This window comes from Morone saxatilis, unplaced genomic scaffold (genome assembly GCF_004916995.1).
Source record: "Morone saxatilis isolate NCDOM2014 unplaced genomic scaffold, NCSU_SB_2.0 Contig21, whole genome shotgun sequence".
Lineage (NCBI taxonomy): Eukaryota > Metazoa > Chordata > Actinopteri > Moronidae > Morone > Morone saxatilis.
This window is the reverse complement of record NW_023339774.1, coordinates 8,819,498-8,839,628: the sequence shown is the minus strand read 5'-3', so window position 1 is coordinate 8,839,628 and position 20,131 is coordinate 8,819,498. Positions and strand designations below refer to the sequence as shown.

The window sequence follows — 20,131 nt, the reverse complement described above, 5'->3', positions numbered from 1 at the left end:
GGAGAGTATCTGCTTTAAAGCGACTTTCAGTTAGTGCAAGCAGTAATGCGCATGCGCCACAATCGCGATCAACATGTCCCTAGTAAATCAAATCTGGTCAAAAATAGAGAGAAAGAGAGAGAGGAAGGACAAAGAAGGATAAATTTTACCAGTTTTTCACCCAAGAAGGTGGGTTAGCTATGTGCTGTGAAGTGCTATTAACCTGTTGGCTTTTATGCTATGTTAGCCTACATTTAATCACCATTTAATCAGTTCAGGAATTATAGAATTCTAAAATCATTGCCTGCCCCTTTTAGCAGACTTAACAACGATGATCAGCACACCCAGTTCCCCATAACTGTACCACCTCCCTGTCCAGTAGAAGGTGACCAACATTGGTTCAATGACATGCCATTATATTTTTGTTGGCATGTATGCACTAAGTAAAAAATCGGTTCGAGATATGTTAATTTATTTTGATTGAAGTTAATTATATTATTTGTTCGTTCTTTTTTTAAATCTTATTAATAGTATATAAAATGAATATGAATTTCATTAAGATTTTCATTTGAATTTTACAATAAAAATACGTGGACTGAAAAGATGGCCTTAGAGGTGTTTCTGGTTGCATTTTAATCTTGCATCAATAGTGAAGCCGCATAGGCTGTGAATGCAGACTTGCATGCATGTAAATCACCAGCAGTAAATATTGTGTAGTATAATTGAATACAAAAGCAAGGACATTCAAGCCTTTAATTAGAGTTATACTTTTGATGGAGTAGTCTAGAATGGTGGTGACACAGCTGCTCAGAGGGGGCCCAATTAGATTTTTTTGTCATGGGGCCTAAAATTCCTGGCGGTGCCCCTGGCTCCTGGTCTCCTGGATTGCACCGGTTATTCACAAATATCTTACTCTATTCACAGTACCTAAGCTAGTTACAAACAAGTGCTTTTCTAAATGGGTTTACACCATATAAGGACCAGTTTATAGGACTAAGTGGCATCTAGTGGTGAAGTTGCAGATTACAACCAACTGAATGCCACTCACCTTACAAGCATGCAGGAGAAACTATGGTAGCTGCGAAACTCACAATAAACATGGAAGGCCCTATCTGGAGCCAGTGTTTGGTTTGTCCATTCTGGGCTACTGTAGAAACATGGCACTTCAACGTGGCTGACTCTGGCGAGGGCGTTCCTCTATTCAGGTGATTATACACTAATGAAAACAGTTATGCATACTATATTCCATTTCTGCCAAAAGACTCTCCTAAATGTTTCACAATGTCCCTTTTTATATTTAATTTAAATGGGTTATATATTAGCAAGCTAATGTTTGGCAGTTGCTTCTGTTAGCTACGCAACAGTTACCCCTGGCAGTTACAGAGTGTAAACATTTAGTAACAACTAAGCTATACCTAAGAATTTGTATGGTGCAACACGATTTGATTTAGTGGCGTCAATCTCAATAAACACTAATTACAATTTACAAAGAGTTGATACAACTGTCTCTTGTTCTCACAGCACAGCACAACGCGGATTTGCGTTGCACCCTCCATCCCGCTCCGGTTTTTATCTGGTGTGCCTAACGGTGGTACCACTATACGTGTCCCCAGGATTAGTCATTTCCACCCTTCCCATTCATTGTCAATTTGTACGTGAGCAAGCCTAGATTCTGGTCCTCTATCCTTTTCTAATCACACATATAGATGATCTTTATAATAACTTGAATTATTTCATTGTTTAAGCGGGGCTGTCTGTGTGTGTGTGTTCTGTGTTTCCCTGGCATACAGCTTTATCATACAGCTTGAAGAGGTTTAACCTAAAATTAAATTACAAGGTAACCTTTGAGGGAACTAACAGCTCTCTGAGCAAGTAGTGGAAATTCTCATCGTTCCATTTCGCTAACACGCTCTGCTCAGTACTGTCATCACTGAATTTATAACAGTCAGGAAATGGTAGGCCTGCTAGACAATCTTCCTTTGGGGTCACTAACACTAAATCAGAGGGCTCATCAGGGGATACACCTCATGCAACAGCTGAGAACATACAGCTGGTCAGCGACAGCAGTGTGGCCTATAGCCAACATCCAGTCCATCGTTACACAAAACCTTGCTCTCTGGTTCGGGCCACACAGCATAGCACCAGACCAAACAAATAATAAAGTAACCAGAGATCATGTCCAACAAGATCCCCATTCCCCAAAATACAACCTCTTCCATGCACATTGTACACACTCCTCCTTCCAGGACGCATCTCTGGATAATTGGAGCCAAAACAGCAAGGCTGAAGAACAGCTTCTTCCCCTTGATTCATCCCCCAGTGCTCCTCATCAAAACATCCGCTCTTCCCCAAAGTGGTAAACAGAATGGACACCGGCACCATAATGTACAATAGCAGCCGCTGTCTCACATAACTCTACAGCTGGTTCGTCCTTCATTGTCCTTAATCAATTACTTAGTACTTTAGGTTGAATTTCACACTATGTTCCAGTTGGTAATCCATTTTTTGACTTTTGTCTACTTCATTTTTCATTCTTCATTCTACTTCTAATCATTTTGTGTTTTCTCACAAACAATGCATAAGGTTGTTGGTGGGGCTTATTTCTGTATATCTCCTCAACTTATTATTTTGTCTTCTGTTATGTTTTATGTTGTTGCACATTGTGTCAAATAATTTTGTTCTGCAATCAAACTTATTCTTTCATTTCAATATATTTATACCTATTCATATTGTGAAGAGCAAGCCCAGTCTCTAACGTTTCTCATTCTTCGTTTTTGTGTCTCTGATTGTTATCATAACTTTGAAGGATTTCATTGACAGTGTCAGCTGTGGTAAAGATATATAACAACGTCCTCCCTCCACTTCCCTATTTAGATGGAAATTGCAAACTTTATTAGTCTATAAGTGTACAAGAAAATTAATTAGAAATTGACAAAATGCAAACCAAATAATGGGCCTGGAACAACCTTGTGTAATACAAAATATTCAATATATGCTGTAGTTGCCTCCTTCCTTTTCAACTAACAAGTAGGGGTGTTTTTTTTACTCTCTGTTCCTGGCTTCAACAGCCTTCAGGGTTCTCAAACAAACAAAAACATACTGCATATACACTAAAAAGTAAAGTTTCTCCATGTTTTACATACAATATATTACAACACATATGTTGAAAAGTTGAACTGGCTGTGGTTGTATACTGTATCAGGTATGATAAAGTATAATGAAATAACCTTGGTTTATATAGACCCTCTGGTGCTCCAGGTAAGCTTCCTTTGTTGTGACATGTGCAATGGATGCAGTGCGCACAAGAGCACCCTTTATTATGATACAGCATGATGTAGCCGCTGACACAGCAGATCTGTCCACTGGCACAGTTGTTCAAATTTAACAAAAGTGACCACAAGAAAACTAATGGCTGTGTTGCCTCATACTTCATGTAAACACAGTAGATGAAAACACATAGCTTAGCATAGCATTATGACCACCTGGGCACAAACTGTGATGCACTGTGTGTTCTGACACCTTTCTATCAGAACCTTAAATTAATTAATTAAATTGTATAGCAGTTTGAGCTACAGTTGCTCGTCTGTTGGATCAGACCACACGGACCAGCCTTCGCTCCCCACATGCATCAATGAGCCTTGGCCCCCCATGACCCTGTCGCAAATACACAAACTTTTTCCTTCCTTGCACCACTTTTTGATAGGTCTTGACCACTGCAGACTGGGGATCACCCCAACAAGAGCTGCAGCGTTGGAGATCTCTGATCCAGTCGTTCTAGCCAATCACAATTGCCCACTGTCAAAATCCTTCAAATCCTCACGCTGGCCCATTTTTCCTGCTTCTAACACATCAACCTGAGGACAAAATGTTAACTTGCTGCCTAATATATCTCACCCACCCATCAGTGTCATTCACTTCACCTGTCATATTCTTAGTTTTGTCCACATTCAAGTGTTTTGCTGCTGTATTCTCTTGACAAAGTAAAAGTTGACACATTTAATCTATAAATGATAATAATATGATATTAATCAGATGAATCAGTAATTTGAATCAGTAGTTTTTAATGGACTAAACTTTAGAGGATCAATGATTTAAACAGTACATACCCTTTATAGATGATGGCAGAAAAACTAAAATGATCAGTTTATGTAATTGATTTTAGAGGAACAGTAAACCCAAAATAAGGCAGAGAACATTAGTGGGTAAGGTTTCTTACTGCAATACTTCACTCTGCCCTCCTCTCCTACCTGTTCCAGCTTTATGTTGTGTTTGTTTGTCTATGGGTTCTGATTCTGTTGATATTTTCTGTGTCTGTATTGTTTTGCAGCATTGTTTATTTATCTATTCTGTATTGTACTTGAATGATTTGTTATTGTCTGCTATGTTACAGCAAGCATCAGCCTGGAAATGTGGTGGTGTGAAACACAGGGCAGGAACAAGATGTGATGCGACATAACGAGTTGGTTTTAAGACAGAACTCTAAATTACATTTTCAATAATGCTCTGTATAAGATACACATAACAACATAATGTAGCCTAGAAAGTGTAAATTCATCCCTTGTATCACTGACTGTCATTTTCCTTGTTCTTTAAGAGGCTATAACTTTACTTGCATACCTTTCCCTATTCTCCTCAACTAACAAAAAAGAGAGACAGAAAATGACAAGGACAGTAACCCACATGGTTCCATAACCTTAATTGTTCCCTACATATTTCACACAGATAAACTGAAGTCATACATAAGAAGGTAGTGAACTTGCAAAGTCAAAGTCAACACTAAATCTAAAAATCAAAACATACAGGTGTCCTATCCTAATGGTTAAGACGCACACCATAAAACCGTAACAGCCGGGCACCATTCCTGCTTCTCATCCCCCTTTCACCTCCTTCCTCTCTTATCTTGATACCTTCACCTATGAAATGAAGGCAACAATGTGTGTGTCCCACTCCAGATGACTGTACCAAACTGACTGAAGCATCTGGTAGCAGTAATGTATACATGTATGTCATATTATCTGAAAAGAAGTTTAAATGAACGACTGTATAGTAGCATTTATCTGCCTACCATTGTTTTGCATAAGTGTTCATTTTCTTCTCTCTCACTGAGGAAAACATCCTCACAGAGACATACACACCTAAACAGTAGCACACACACACACAGAAAAAAATTAGATGTCATGAAAAATTCACCTGTTTAATGATGCTTTTGTTTTAGTCAGGGTAATCAGTTTGCAGAAGCAGATTGCTGGCAGAGTGATAATTAACAGAAGCAATCTGCTGCCTGTCAAAGCAAAAACGGCACTTCAAGACCTCCACTTATTTGATCTCACCAAGATTTCGCCTCTCACGACTCCTAATGGACGGCGGAGCCATCAATCACACAGCAGGGGTGAACTGGTCCGCTAAATGTGGTGCTTAATATTCCACTATTCAGCATCATCATACACATTAGGACTTGGCCTTAGCAGAACCAGATTTAGGGTTCCGCTGAGAACAATGCACCAGGAGATGGGGAGGAAGGGAATTAGCAAAGGCAATTACTCAGCTACGGATTTGTCTGATAAGGCTCATTTTTCTAAAGACGATTACATAGCTCTACAATCTGCTGAAGCACCAACATTCACTTCTTACCTTCTGGGCTGACCTAACAAGTTTACATGTTCTCAAGGGATTAGCATGCTTTTGAAAAAGTTGCTAAGAACAACAATTTAGGAATCTGATAGCTCTGTGGGAGCAGAGCTGAGCGGGGCAGGACTCAGTGTTTGCTGTCTTACAAGCATAATGAAACGTAGAAGCAGTGATACTGACATCAGCCGAACAATGCCTTAGAGACAAGCTAATGATGCCGGAGGAGCTTGTTGTGAGACAACAGCAAGGTGGGGCTGGCAGAGTGTGACTTGAAGAAATTAAAAGTTGTTTTATTCACTTTCCTACCTCCCCCTCCTTAGTGCCTCAGTCTGGCAGCCTGAGAGCAGTATAGAAAAGGCAAAGTCTACGGCTAAACAAAGCATTATAATCCAGAGGTGAGCTGAACTTCAGTCTGCAGAAGGAGTGAGAATTCTGCCAGGTCTGTGGCTATCTTTGGGGAGCTGATTAAAGACATTTGGGGAGAGTTTTGGTCTTCACAAGATTTAAGAGTTAAAAATAGCAATCTGTGCTTGCTTTACAGATGGGAGAGTTTGATGCAATGGATGTGAATTTCACTCTAGAGGGGATTCATCACAGTAGGAGAAAGAAATATCCTTGAAATATATGATGATTCACACAATCAATCCAAATTTTCACTTTATTGTACACAATGGGTACCATCAACCTCCAGTTATTTATAGCAGGCAAAAAGTTGCACTAAAAACATATTAAGGGAAATAACTTTGCTTTTTATACTGTTCTTAGGTTGAGTTTGAGTTACTTTACTGGTTTATGTACAAATATCTTTAACACAATACAATTACTGTAGCTTAGTGGTTGTTGGAACTTCAATGACTCTCTTTATGAAAGCACTATGATGGAAAGAGACATAAATTACAGTCATATAGACGGGGTCCCACCTCTGACCCCTCTCTCCATCACTGGCCTGCTGCCATTAACCAAACCTACATCTATGCAGCTGTTGCTGACCCCCCCACAATCTGCCCCATGCACACACACACTCAGGCTTCACTACAGCATCCTCTGCTTGTCCTGCCACTGCTGCGGCCTGGTGGGAGGCCTAATTGGAGCAGATTGAGCTGCTGTCCTGTAACATATGGCTCACAGCCCTGACAGCACAAAACAAAGGAGGGAAACCCATGCAGGTCCTGGCCCCATCACACACTCACCAGCTGCGATAGACAGCCTCACACACTCTAAGACCCATTCTTTAGGTTGATGTTTAATCTAAACTGCGAGGTCAGACCAGGACCCTGCAGCTTTTAAATTCACAAAATAGTAAATAATGAAGGTAGCAAAGTCATTCCATTAACATCTAGTTCGTTTGATTTTAATCTCCCTTGTTAAATCCACAACTTGTTTTCAGCTAATACCATTATTTTTTACCTCAATAATTCAATTAAGGAGAACATAGTGCTAAATCAAATTCATCTTTCAGGTCTGGGATATCAGATAAGCAACTCAACCTTTGGCTCTTTTTTGCAACAGAGTTGAAATTCTGGTTGTGCTTATTGTCTATGACGAACTAATAACTGTCTAAATGTTCAATCACATTACACCGGGACACCAGGAAATCAAGTCTTTCAGTGTGTAAAATCATAAAGAAACCTAAAAATACTTATAACTAGCTAACTAATATTGTATGACACCCAAATACTGCAACTGCAAGATTATTATTTCCATACATATTCCTACGGATAATATTTGTGGAAAATGTGGCAATGTAAAATGAAAATCATGTTAGAAACTGATGATTGATCACCCGGGAATGGCCCAGAAATTTGAAAACTTTTTCACACTGTGGCAACATCAAATAAAGCACTGATGCTTGGTGTGCATGCACTGTGACTGAGCTATGTTTCTTTCAGTGCATTGCACAAGATAATGTACACATAACCCTGAAAATCACACAGTGTATAGGCCTACTCTCATTGCATCTGTGTGGAAAAATCACTCATATTGTCTGTGCTGCCGATTCATAAAATACTGCTCTCCTACAGATTTCTCTATTTTTGCTTTCAGCTTTGGAAGAGGTATTTATGTCAGGTTATGTCATGAATTTATCTTTCATCCAGGAATTACTCTATTTGGGATGTGTGAGGGTGAGGTGAGAAAGAGGTGTAGTTAGAAATAGGTATAAGCTGCCAAGTCATGCAATTCTGTTTCTCCTGCAAGGAAATAAGGTTCACTTGGAATCTGAGGAAGAGTAATGGCATCCCCACATATCACAAACTTCTGGCACCCCTTCATCTCTTGGCTTCGGGACATTTTAGCAGATGGTGGTATATACAGCATGGCAGTAACAATTACTTTTGCCCTGCTTAGGTAGGTATTAGCAATTCTATAAAAACAAAGAGAAAATAGAGATATAAATTACCCACAAACAGAAGATATAATTAGAAAAAGTTAATTTCTTAACTTTTTTTTTAATTTCTCTGCCATGTGCCACCAAAATTTAGCGGCCAAATTCTCTCTACCAACCACAAATATATACAGTAGACACAGAGTATTTATTTTGCCTTACATCCATTAAACAATCTTTGCAACTTTATGACACGGACAACTTCACCCAGGTTGTTGGCAAGATTTTACCTTTTTTTACACAATTATTTCTGTCAATTTGTGTGTATACAACTGAGAGCAACAATGTGAATATCTTTAAGGAGAGCTGTTTCTGCTCACAACAGGAGGGTTCAATCTTTTTAGAGACACTTTGCCACAGGTTCTTCGCTTAAGTTAACACTTACTTTCGAATAATCTATAATCTTGACAGTGTCGCAGCAATTGTGAAGAAGTTACTAGGTCAAAAAGGTTTACACTGAGCAAATCTCCCTCATCCAATGACAACTTCTCCAGTAAACTGGACCTTGAGTTGGTATGGTTGTGTCATACTAATATATCCAAGGTCAAACATGAACTGTCATGCAGAACTGCATCTGTCTTTTTGACTTATTTGGCTAAAACGTCTCTCAAAAGTTTCCAAACTATTTCTCTTGTCATCTCTACTTCTCTTTGTATCACCATTCCCTCTCTCCTCTTCTGTCCGTCCATCTTTAAAAAAAAGGGATGAATGGAGGTACTGAGTACAGGAGAGACGGAGGTCATTTTAAGTTCAGTCATCCAGATGAAAGGAAGACTAAAGAAAGCAAGTCAGAGAAAGGGAGACTTAATGATTTATGCTGTCATTCGTGTGACCGCACTGAGACAGCCTCTGCCTGATGATGCATTCACTGCGACTAGATCACTCCATCCGCTCATTTTATCCGGATGAGTGGACTCATAATGCTCCCCTGCCCTTTCTTGCTTGCCACCTCCCTCCCTCCCTTTTTTAAAAAACAGCAAAGGACATCCGGGAGAAATGAGTATGATGCTGAGTGACACGACCGCCGAGTTTCTTATCAGAATGTGACCATTTGCTCACATTTTAAAAAATGGTCCTGTTGTGCCATCAGTAATTTCATTTGCACCAGTGTGAATACACACACAGCGAAGGCTCTGGAATTCACAATTATTTATAAGATAGAAAAGACACAGACAGTTCAGGAGAAGTGCAAAGAGGAGGCACGTGACAGAGAGGATAGTTATCGTATTGTGAGTGAGTGAGTGAGTGAGTGAGTGAATGTATGAAAGACTGAATTAAATGAATCAGTGAATGTGCAGATGTTACTTTCATAAACCAAAACAAAACACTGTGCTGTGTATTCCAGAGCTGTCTAGGAATAATGGATATTTCTAATATAAGCTTGTCTATTTTTGATTGGCAGAGCTGATTGAATTCCATTTCGAGCTGCTGTCATCCTGTCCTCATTTCATACTCGCAGATCTCCCTCAGCGGGTAATCAAGCTCTTTGAAAACTGTTTGATGAAAGAAATTTGGCCAGATCATTCAGGATAACACTGCATAAACCAATCTATTAGCCCACACAGCTCAAAGCAGAAACGCTGAATGAATATGGTTCACTGGTATGGGCCAAACAAAGCCTGTGTGTCGATGACTGTAATAACAGACTTAATAGTGCAGATAATTTTGGATTTTGGACGAGGTTATGAGATTTCCATAACGGAGACTTCTGCCTTTACTTCAATACAACACGACAATAGAATCTTATTTGTGGTGTGAAAACCTATGTTTTAAATCTCATCAGTTGGGCTGCAACTAATGACTATACATTAGTCTATCACCTATCAATATCAATATCTATCAACAGAAATGTGAAAATGCTTAAAACAAGCTTTGAGAGGCCACAATGAAGTTTTCATAGCTTTTTATGTTAGACCAACAGTTCAAAAACTAATTATTATTATTTAAAATTGGGTTTACGGTTCAAAACCCAATTTACTTATACAAAAAAAATACTCACACAGAAAATCCTCACATTTGAGACACTGGTGCAGGAAATGTTTGGCATTTTGGATTTAAGAGTTTAAAGGACCACACTGGTCTTGTAGGATTTAAGATGATCTATTGACAGAAATTAAATATAATACTCATAATTAAGTTTTCATTAGCGTCCCATTCTAAGGAGCCCCCCATGTTTCACCGCCATTTTTCTCTGTAGCCCAGAATATACAAACCAAACACTGGCTTACGGCCTCTCAAGTTTTCATGTTCAGTTAGCCACTGTTAGATGCAGCTAAATGCTACACAGGACCTTTAAGTGATGAATTGATGATTATATTGTGGATTAATTTTCATCAGCTAAGCGTTTCTGCATTACTCTGCACCAACTTTGCTTGGAAGACAATCTCCCAGTTGCTCAGAAGAGTGCACAGATCTAGCTGCCAACAGTATTCACTTATTTGGAGACATCTCAGCATGTACACAACATTGTTATGACTTGAATCACAAAGATGTAAAGCAATTAAGGGCTGTACAACAGTATCACCTAGGGCAGTGAAACCCAACCAGTGTTACCCCGGGGGTACTTCTGCAGTTGCCACAGGGTACTAGGAAAGCTCAGCTAATTAATACAGCTAAACTCAAGTAACTCCACTGAAATATGTTGTTTATGAAGGAAAATAAACAAATTAAAACCCTCACATATTAAGTAATGACAAACCAAATTCTCTTTTAGAAGATATAAATGTAACAGAAAAAATACAATCTATTTCATTATGTGCTGCTGGCACCAAATGGATGTTACACATTTTGTACAAGCACATAGAGACTATGGTTTAATAGAGCAGATTGCATCATTCATTACCTGGAGATCTGAAGGTCCACGCTTCGTCATCATCAAAGTGCGTATCCCCAGCTGTGAACCTCTCTCCAGGGAAAAATGCGTGCGCCACAGTTCCCCCTGGCCCATCAAAGGGATATCCATCATTGTGGTCTGCTTTAGTGAAGTCAATTTGAATGTCTGCATCACTCCCTGCCACCTCGTGGAAGTTAAGTGGTGCGATGTCACTCCAGACCTTCAAGGCATAGTACATCAGGGCTCGAACAGTGTCCCTGCCCAGTAAGGCCGAATCCTTAGGGAAGGTCCTCACTCTGGGAAAATAAAGGGAAAGAGGGAATATATTACTTAATAGAAGGAGAAAGAAGAGGGAGAGGTTGCTTGGCTGTGCAGCTAGCTCAAAATGTGATTCAGGCTGGCCAAACAAAAGGAAATCAGGGACTTTTGTGCCCACATCTTTACAGAGACCAACTCCAACACTTGATGGATGGACCATGTACGGCAGAACGCAGGATGAGAGGATGCGGAATCTATGTTACAGAGCATCGTTGATGCTTGGAGCTCAAACGCGGCCAAAGTGGACGCACTGTTTTGTGTATATATTGTTTTATTTTATTTTATATGTATATTCTACTATTTTTTTTTACTATTTTTCTATGTATGTAGTATGAAGAGAGTGGGAACTTGAATTTCATTGTACAACCTTGTGTTGTGTAATAAATACATTTCCTTGATACTTGATCCCTGGGGAAGTGGAAAAGAATGACCTGGGAGTTAAGAGCACAAGAAAGGAGATGAGAGAAGAGGTGGCTGATGAAGGAAGTGGACGGGAGACTTTTACAGAAGAACAAAGTAAAAGTGGAGACGAGAGACACGAGCTGGGCAAAAAAACAGAGGAGAAAAATGATGATGGACAAGAAACAAGAGAAGAAAGTGAAAATTAAAGGAGGAAAGGGTAAGCGAGGTAAAAACCGAGGGAGGAGACAAGAGAAGAAGAGAAGCATGTCATGTGTAAGGGTGACGAGAGATGAAGACGGAGAAGAGGTAAAAGCGTGGGAAAGAGGGAGGGAGCTGAGCACAGCAGACAGAAAGAGTGAAAAAAGAAAATGAGAAGGGTTGGTATATAGGAGATACTGGAGAGCAGTATGGAGAGACAACCACACCATGTTTGCTCCTGGGACACACTAAAAACCAAATTTCAGTTTGAATGTTTTATGTGATTCCATTGTTTTTTGTATTTCATGGTAAGGTGCTCCTGCTGCTTACATATTCCGATAATACGTTGAGGTTACATTGCGCATCGGAAGAGATTACGGCATTAGCTTTCAAGAACAACTCATCTGCTTTTTCACTGTCTTTTTTCCTTCCTTCCTCTCATCAGCTTAACATCTCTCATGCTATTTCTTTCCATCAGAGACAGTAAAAACAGGACAAGAATAAAGAAAAAACCACTCAGACGGCATGCTACGTTTGCCTCTACTTCTAAATGTTCTCCATTCTCTCATAGTCTCTCTCATTCCCTGTCTTTTCTCCTCACCAGTCAGCCTTTGCCTCTCCCAACTCATCTGCTTCTACGTAATGCACTTGCCTGCTTTCTCCCCACAAAAGCACTTTGTCTAAATACAAGAGGTGATTTGGCCATATCAGGCTGCTCTAGGAAATTTAATCAGCGTTCATCAGTAGGATGGGCTCTCAGCCTAGAGAGAGTACTGCCACAACCAGCTTACAACCTGCTATCAATCGGTTAAAAATGAACAAAGTGGTGTACTGATGGAGCTTCCTTTTTTAATTTTAACATCAAAAGCTATCAGTTGCCATTGAAACATTTGCATCGATTGATTGGATACATAAAAGTTCACACTAAAAACACTTAAGGTACTTTATAGTACAGGAAATTGTCCAGTTTCAAATGACTTCCTCCAACTAACATCCTATATACGCTAACATATTGGAGGTGTTCAGGGTTATCCAGCATATCCTGCTGGGTGGCACTCCATGTATTGGACTTGCATCAAGTGAGGCAAGACTGTAGCTTAATCAAAACAGGAGCAAAACATGTATATTGATTCACATATTGATTGTCATAGACAGACCTGAGGGCTAGTTTAATACTACAATACACATAACAACTGAATTCCACAATGCACAAACAGAAGTTATTGGTCTCTGAATGTGAAAGGAAAACATAGTGAAAGACTAAAATAAAAAGGAAAACAAATTGGTGGAAAAAATCCTCGGGACCTTGATTCTTGCATGTACCTGGGGCAAAAGAAAAATGACCATCTGTCAGACCACCTGCGTTTCTCATTCATGCTGCAATTTTTATGAAAAGAGGAAACGAGAAAAAAAAAAGTTAAAATCTGGGTGAAATGGTGAATGGAGAGATGTTTACTAAGCAACAAGGACTGTGAACTCTGTGAGGAGAGTTGAAGGTGAGTGCACTTTAGCTGAGAGGATAAACCGACTTAGAAATGAATTCTCTCTTACTCAAGGGATAGCACGCGTTTTTTCTGGCTGGCTGGTTTTAATTCAGCACACATTTGTTAACTTAATGTCAGCTGTAGAAAAGTTTTTTAGATAATCTAATCTAATCTAATCTAATAGGATAGTCTAAATCCAGTGTTTCTCAAACTGGGGCAAAAGAGAGCCAGTGCAGGGGGCATAATGACTGGGACATAGTGCACAAGAGAGTGCAGCTAGAGTTGAATGAAAAGGAACAATGTTCAAAAAAAGAGCATACTGAGGCAGGGTATAAGGATTCACTGAATGTTTTTCTGCTGAAACCACCAGTGTAAAGAGTCTTAAAGTTATATTCCTTAATTTTTTTATTAAATCAAGGGATTCACAGGAAACAAAGCACTGCATTGCACGGAGTAAATGAACAAGAAGGATCAGCCAGACGACAGGCTGCACATCTCCAGTGCCACAGCAAGGTAACCAACTACTATCACCGTGCCCTGTTGTTGTGTGGAGAACTAATTGCACTGTGTGCAGCATGAAATCAAATCCCGGTTGCTTGTGACATGATGGAAAATTATTGACTTCTTTATTAAAACAATGTGAGTTTGTTCGGCTGCACTGTGAACAGATACACCAGTTGTTCCTCTGTTGTATGTCTGACAAAGGAGCTGCTCACGGAGTTTATTGTAGTATTAAACTGTTAACGCCATGAATGTCGTCAAATCATCAACTGAAATCTTATAATTAGGACTTTAACTCAAATGCCAGTACAATAATGTAATGCTTCACAGTGCAGAGAAAGCTCAACCTCATTATGAGTTTAGACAAGCTGCACCAGCTAGGGGACTATCAAACTCAGACTGTGCCAATCATGGTAAACATTTAGGTCACGCAAAGGTTCGGAGACTGAAGTTCTGTCACTTCAAACAGTCTTGCTCGTAAAAGGCCCTCTGTCATCCCCATTTCTTCTTTTGTTAAAAGTGGCATCTTGAAAGCCAAGTTTCTGTCAAACTAATGATTTGTTTGACGGTTGTTTCAATTCACACGTGAATTCTTCATGACTAACGACTTCTTGATGGGGACTGGTGACTCATCCCTCCGTCTGAAGCTTCTCCCCCACTGTATTCTTTTCTTTTCTTTTTTCTTTTACCATCCTAGGATCTCTGGTCATGGCGTTGTATAGTGGTGATGGAGTGAAAGGTTCATGATCGCTGAGACTGGCTCTGTGCACTTGTTCCCACCCAGACAGCTTATTGCAGAGGTTTGAAAGTAAACACTTACACTCCACAAACAACTCACCTACTTATAAGTCGTAATTCAAGCGAGGAAGGTGAGGCTAGGTGTTTTTCAGTGTGCAGTGTGTGTCAGGGAGAAACAGACTGCACTGCTGCTGTCAGTATATTTTTGTATTCGCTTCCAAATGAATGTGTTGGGGTGTTGTGTGTGGGTTAGCATTAAACAATTCAAGATTATATTGTTAATCCTCTTTTTATAAATTTTAACACCCACTATTTTTTTTCCACACTGTACATGTCCAATCTTCAGAGAAACAAAAGGAGAGAATGAGCTGGATGATGTAGGTAAGAAGAAAATAATGAGGAAGGAGAAGGAAAGAAAGATAAAAATAGTTAGAAAACAGAGACTTACTGTAATACGAGGGAGACTGAGCAAAATGTGGAGTAAAAAGCTGGAATCACAGACACTCTCCTATTGCAGAAATATTTCTGACAACTCCCCATGGCTTCATCTTCCACAGTTCTAACTTTAGTCAGAATCATACAGAGTTTGTTCTCCCTGAGAATGACGAGTCCTTAAGTTTCAGTGTTTCTCCAGGCTACTACACTCAGAGGGATCAGTGATCACACAGACACATTTCCATCTCTGACAGAGTATCTGATGTCTCCTTTTCCTTAGCCGCAAAAAATGTTCCTCATTACAAAAGCTTTTTAAAAATGGCTTGTGTAATAGACTTGTACGGCAGTACAGGGGTGTGAGTATGAGAGAGGGAGAGATGCTGATGATACAAGGGCGTAGGTGGGGGAGGGCAAAAATTGAGGTTTCAAAAAATGGAACTTTGTGAATGCCCTTACCTGAAGTGATATATATCAACTTACAGTAGCAAATAAAACATTATGATGAACTGGTCATCGTGCCTTCCATGATAAATGGCAGTGTAATAGATTAATTAATAATGGTGTGCTCCCAAAAATTACATTTAGATTAATTGGTAGAGAACTGACAATTAAAGATAATTTAATTGCATCGTTCACCCAATTCCTGTACCAAAAGCAAGAATTACTACCTGTATTATAATTACACATCATCAACTATAAATCAAAACATAAATAACTTTTCTCAAAAACATTGCTGGTATTGGTATTTTTTTTACTGCCCTCAGTGGTGTCATCTTGTCAGGCTGCATGGAACCCCAACAAGAACCAATTGGTTTGGGAAGTCTCAATGTAGCCTGAGAGGCAAATCCCAGGGCAGCAAACAGTCCTTAAAGCACTTGCTGCTGTTTTGTGCTAGTTTAATGTGATCTGGATCTTTTCAGTGCTTCTTTGCAAATGGATTCTTATGACTGGAAAGTGAGAGGACACAGTTTAGAAAGATTTTAGTGAGTCATTTAAAGTATAACTGTAAGGCTATAAAAGTAGGAAGGACATTTTGGTGCCTGCCCTATGGGTCCCCGAAGAAAATTCCAAGGCAAGAACAGGGCTATTGTATAATTTTGTAAAATTATAGTTAACAAAAACAATGGGCTAAGGTTAAGGAAAGATCTTGGTTATGGTAATGTGGCAAAAAGAACATTAATTCCAAGTCTGTGATTGGCATTGATACTGAATCTGATCTCTTGCATGAAAGACTGACATGCTATGCCCCTCCACCATCCCAACCTCCACACCCTTACTTTCTCCCTCACTAAATACAGTACAGGGCACACTATTTCCTGTGTTGACACTGAATGTTGGCATTGGACTTTGGCCAATATGTAGTTTGTAGGGACACTGGGGTGGGAAAATTACGACCTTTCATTATGTCTGTGAAATTGTTAATCAGCATGTTTATTTACTCAGCTGTGTCACACTTCATGAGCATCTTCTTCAACTTTTGCTGATTCATAAACAGTTTTCACATAACCTTCCACAACCCAATCTGCCATATGTAGAGACACTATTTTTATTTCATAATGGAAAAGTTTCCTGAATTCAGCTTTAAATGCAATTTCATTCATTTTCATTTTCAGGCCACTATTTCACTGAAATGATATAAGAGTATGGCAATAATCCACAAACAGGACAGCAACACATCTTGTTTCCTTTGCCAAAGATTAGGAAACGGTGATTTAACAGACTTTGAAATTAGTTGGACAGACAGAAGGCTGATTAAGGTGGACTTCATTTGCTCTACCTATTTAATTCCATGGCACGAATTCCACCTTAATTTCACAAATTTGTAGGAGCCAACTAGGCTTATGTGTAGTTAATGTGTGTGTGTGTGTGTGTGTGTGTGTGCATACTACATGTGTATGAGCTTAAGCTGATATGGAAAGACAGAAAACCTTTGCATGCACACAATCTCCTGTTACATTTCACCTGCTTGACTTTTAATTTCCACGTGCTTCTTATAGACCTTTCCACGCGCAGAGTGATGATTCAGATGAAGAGAGGCAGAAAGGGAAGAACAGAGGGATGGAGAGAGGGAGCGAAACAGATGAAGAAAACTCTAAGACTCTTTTGCTGTCCCCCGCCTTCAGCAGGCTCTTACCTCCTGTGGCTCTGCTGCTCCGCAGAGACATGAGCTGACATCAAAAGTGATGCTAAAAAGTACGTGCACATGCAAACACACAGGCACACACACACACACACAGGCACACACAAATAAAATTCACCTCCTGCTACCCTCCGTAGACATAAGCTGATTACCCTGAAAATTGAAAGCTCATATGCAGACGGTGATTCATGTGCTTATATGCGTTTGTAGATGCACACATGTAGCAGCACGAACACTGAAACACACTCACAAACATGAAAATATTTCTCTGATTGAGACACAGATGCATGCTGTGTATTACCAAAAACTCCTCATGCTTCTTACATACACACACACACACACACATAATGTCATCAAGGCTGAAGTTGAAAGACACTAAATTAAAAGGCTCTGCGTGAGTCTACCCTCTCTCCACAAATCTTTCTCTCCCCTTTTCAGTCCGAGTCTCTCTCATCCCTCGTTCTCTGCCTATCCTGACAATCTCACTCACAAACTCTGAGATGGTGACGTGAAAACATAATAAGTCCTTAATAAGATAAAACTCAATAACAGTTATTTTTCATTCTTAAGGTTCCTCCAAGCAATTTCACAGGTTAGTGGCCTTAAATGGCAGCAGGGAGATGAATGCTGAGGACTTCAATACCCTGGAATTACATAGTACGATGTCAATAAACTCTTCTGTGTGGCAGAACTGCTTTCTGAAAGAGACACAATGATAGATTTGTGACTGACCAATAATAGCACCTCTCATTTATATAAGGGGAACTTAAGGTGCACGCTTCCCTGACTACAAGGAAATCAACAACCTATTACTCAAGATAGCTAATTCAAATGGACTTTGTTCAAACTGCACGTAAAGAAGGATGTCCACTAAGTGTCTAAACTGATGTCTAAACAACTGTTAGATGGATTGCCATGAAATTTAGTTCAGACATTCATGCCCACCTCTGGATGAATTGTAATAACTTTCCCTTAACTTTTCCTGTAGCGTTGCCATCATGTTCAAATTTAAATATGTGCAATACTTTGGGTTATGACCAAATAACTGCAAAACTAATGAAATTCCCATCAGTCTCAGCTGTATTTTGTGTTTTCTGCTAATTAACCAATGTTAGCATGCTAACACACTAAACTAAGATGTTCACCACTGCTATCTTGGCTGTAGACTCTTTTAACAATCAATATATTATTTTGCAATCAGTCCAGTAACCAATATTTTTTTTGGCCTCTGATTGGCTTACCCTAACCAATCTCCCTGCTCATTACCAAACATGAGCAATCAAATCAATGAAGGCAACAAGTACTAGCCAATCAGAGGCAGATTAGGGCAGGTCATGACTTAGCCAACCTGGGAAAACAAAAAATTGGCGTCTAATAACTAAGGCGTGGGTTGTTATCTTGTTCCTAGTTAGACACATAACCCCAGTGTCTTCTTGGATAAGATAAATGTCATAGATTCCCACTTAGGGGGCCAATAGTAGCCTCTAATAGTTAACAGCTCAGCCATGCCATTTTGGATTTTCGATAAAGGTTTTTCTCCTCATGTAGGTCAGAATGCCACATTATGCAGAAATCAAATGAACTCAACTTACTTTTCTTAGTTTGCAAACAGTGAAATAATTGGAGAAAGTTAATTACCTGATGAATACTTAACAAGACATATCCAAAATGATCCAAATATTTTAGGTGTCAAAGGAACCAGAGAATTAAAAACCATTTGTCATGCTGTGGTATGCGATTATTGCTAGCAGCTTCATGTTATTACTTTGTATAGTCCCAGACTACTTCTAGGGCTATAACATTCTGGTGCCTTTGGATACAGCTGTGGCATTTCTTAACACTCACTAACCACTGTGAGCTATGGCTATAATTAGCACTTTGATGGACCCCTGCTACTGAGTTATGACTATGGCTACACTTTATACTCTCATTACTGACCGCCTTCGACTGTGACTATAGTTCTACAGTTTTTAATGGAGTGCTTGACTATGGCTACAACATACAGGTCTCACAAAACAATGGCTGTGAGCTTTAGGTTATGTTAATGAAATAATAATACACCCCAAAATGTCAAAAGCATGATTTTTCATGGTCATTGTTGATGTCCCTACATTTGTCATTCTATTGTGAAGTTCATTTACTTCATTAGAAAGATGACTGGACGTCTAAAGAGACTGATGATAGTTTGTGATTTTGCAATCTAGCCTTCAGTCAGTAAAACCCACCTACGGTATCAGATGCAAAAATAAAAGATGCAGTCTTCCTTTTCATGTTTCCTGCTTTTTTTCTTTCTTTCCTCTTCATTATCTTCATCCGCCTCCCCATCTTTTCTCTCCTCCACTCAGCTCGCTACACCTATCTGTTTGAGTTATCAGTCGGGCTGCTAATGACTGCCAGGCTGTCTGCTGTGATAATGGGCTAACAATATGAGATAATGAGCTAACAGTGGGCTGTTATACAACTCCACTGTAACATACTTGGCTGAGTGCAGAGTTTGTGTAAGAGAAAAAGGAAAAGAGGTAAGCAGGAGTTAAATTGGGGATTAAGGGCTCAGCCTCGGCACAAAGAGTCCCAGACATCGTCACAAAAATAATTTACTTATATTTCTATTGCGGAAAAACACATTACTTGAATCCGAGTCCCTAAAATGAATAGCTACTCAGCTTAGCTCCCTATCTTTTTTTCCCCTCTATGAAATAACTCACCACTCACCACCTACTCTGCACATGTTCAGGACATAATAATGCGATTGATGTGTGTGAACAAGCAGAGGAGAGAGTGAAGCGCCATTTAAACAGACATTGTCAATCTTGCCGAGGTGAGCTAAATCAGGAATGAGCAAGTGTGTCTTTGCTTCTGACTGTAAGTTGATATGATATCCTAATTAAACAATCTCAACACAATGGTGCAGAACAGGGACGCCCATAACAAGTTACATTTTAAACGTTGCAGGTACTGAAAGTCTGTTTCTGTGAATTCCCAAATAAAGGTCACAGTTCTATTGAAGCGCTTCAATCCTCTGCAGTAATTTTGAGCGTTTTAACCTCGAGTTAACACAGTACGGGACTCTACAGTGGAGACCAAGGGAGGTT

General features: G+C 39.6%; 1 protein-coding gene across 1 annotated transcript in view; it reads right to left on the bottom strand.

The window, feature by feature from the left end:
* LOC118332860 (matrix metalloproteinase-17-like) overlaps positions 1-20,131 on the bottom strand; it is a gene marked incomplete in the record, with an annotated part of 47,166 nt that overhangs the window by 14,529 nt on the left and 12,506 nt on the right. Inside the window, 1 exon segment of the mRNA XM_035668294.1 lies at positions 10,833-11,119. Within this exon segment, the coding sequence (XP_035524187.1) occupies positions 10,833-11,119 (287 nt within the window).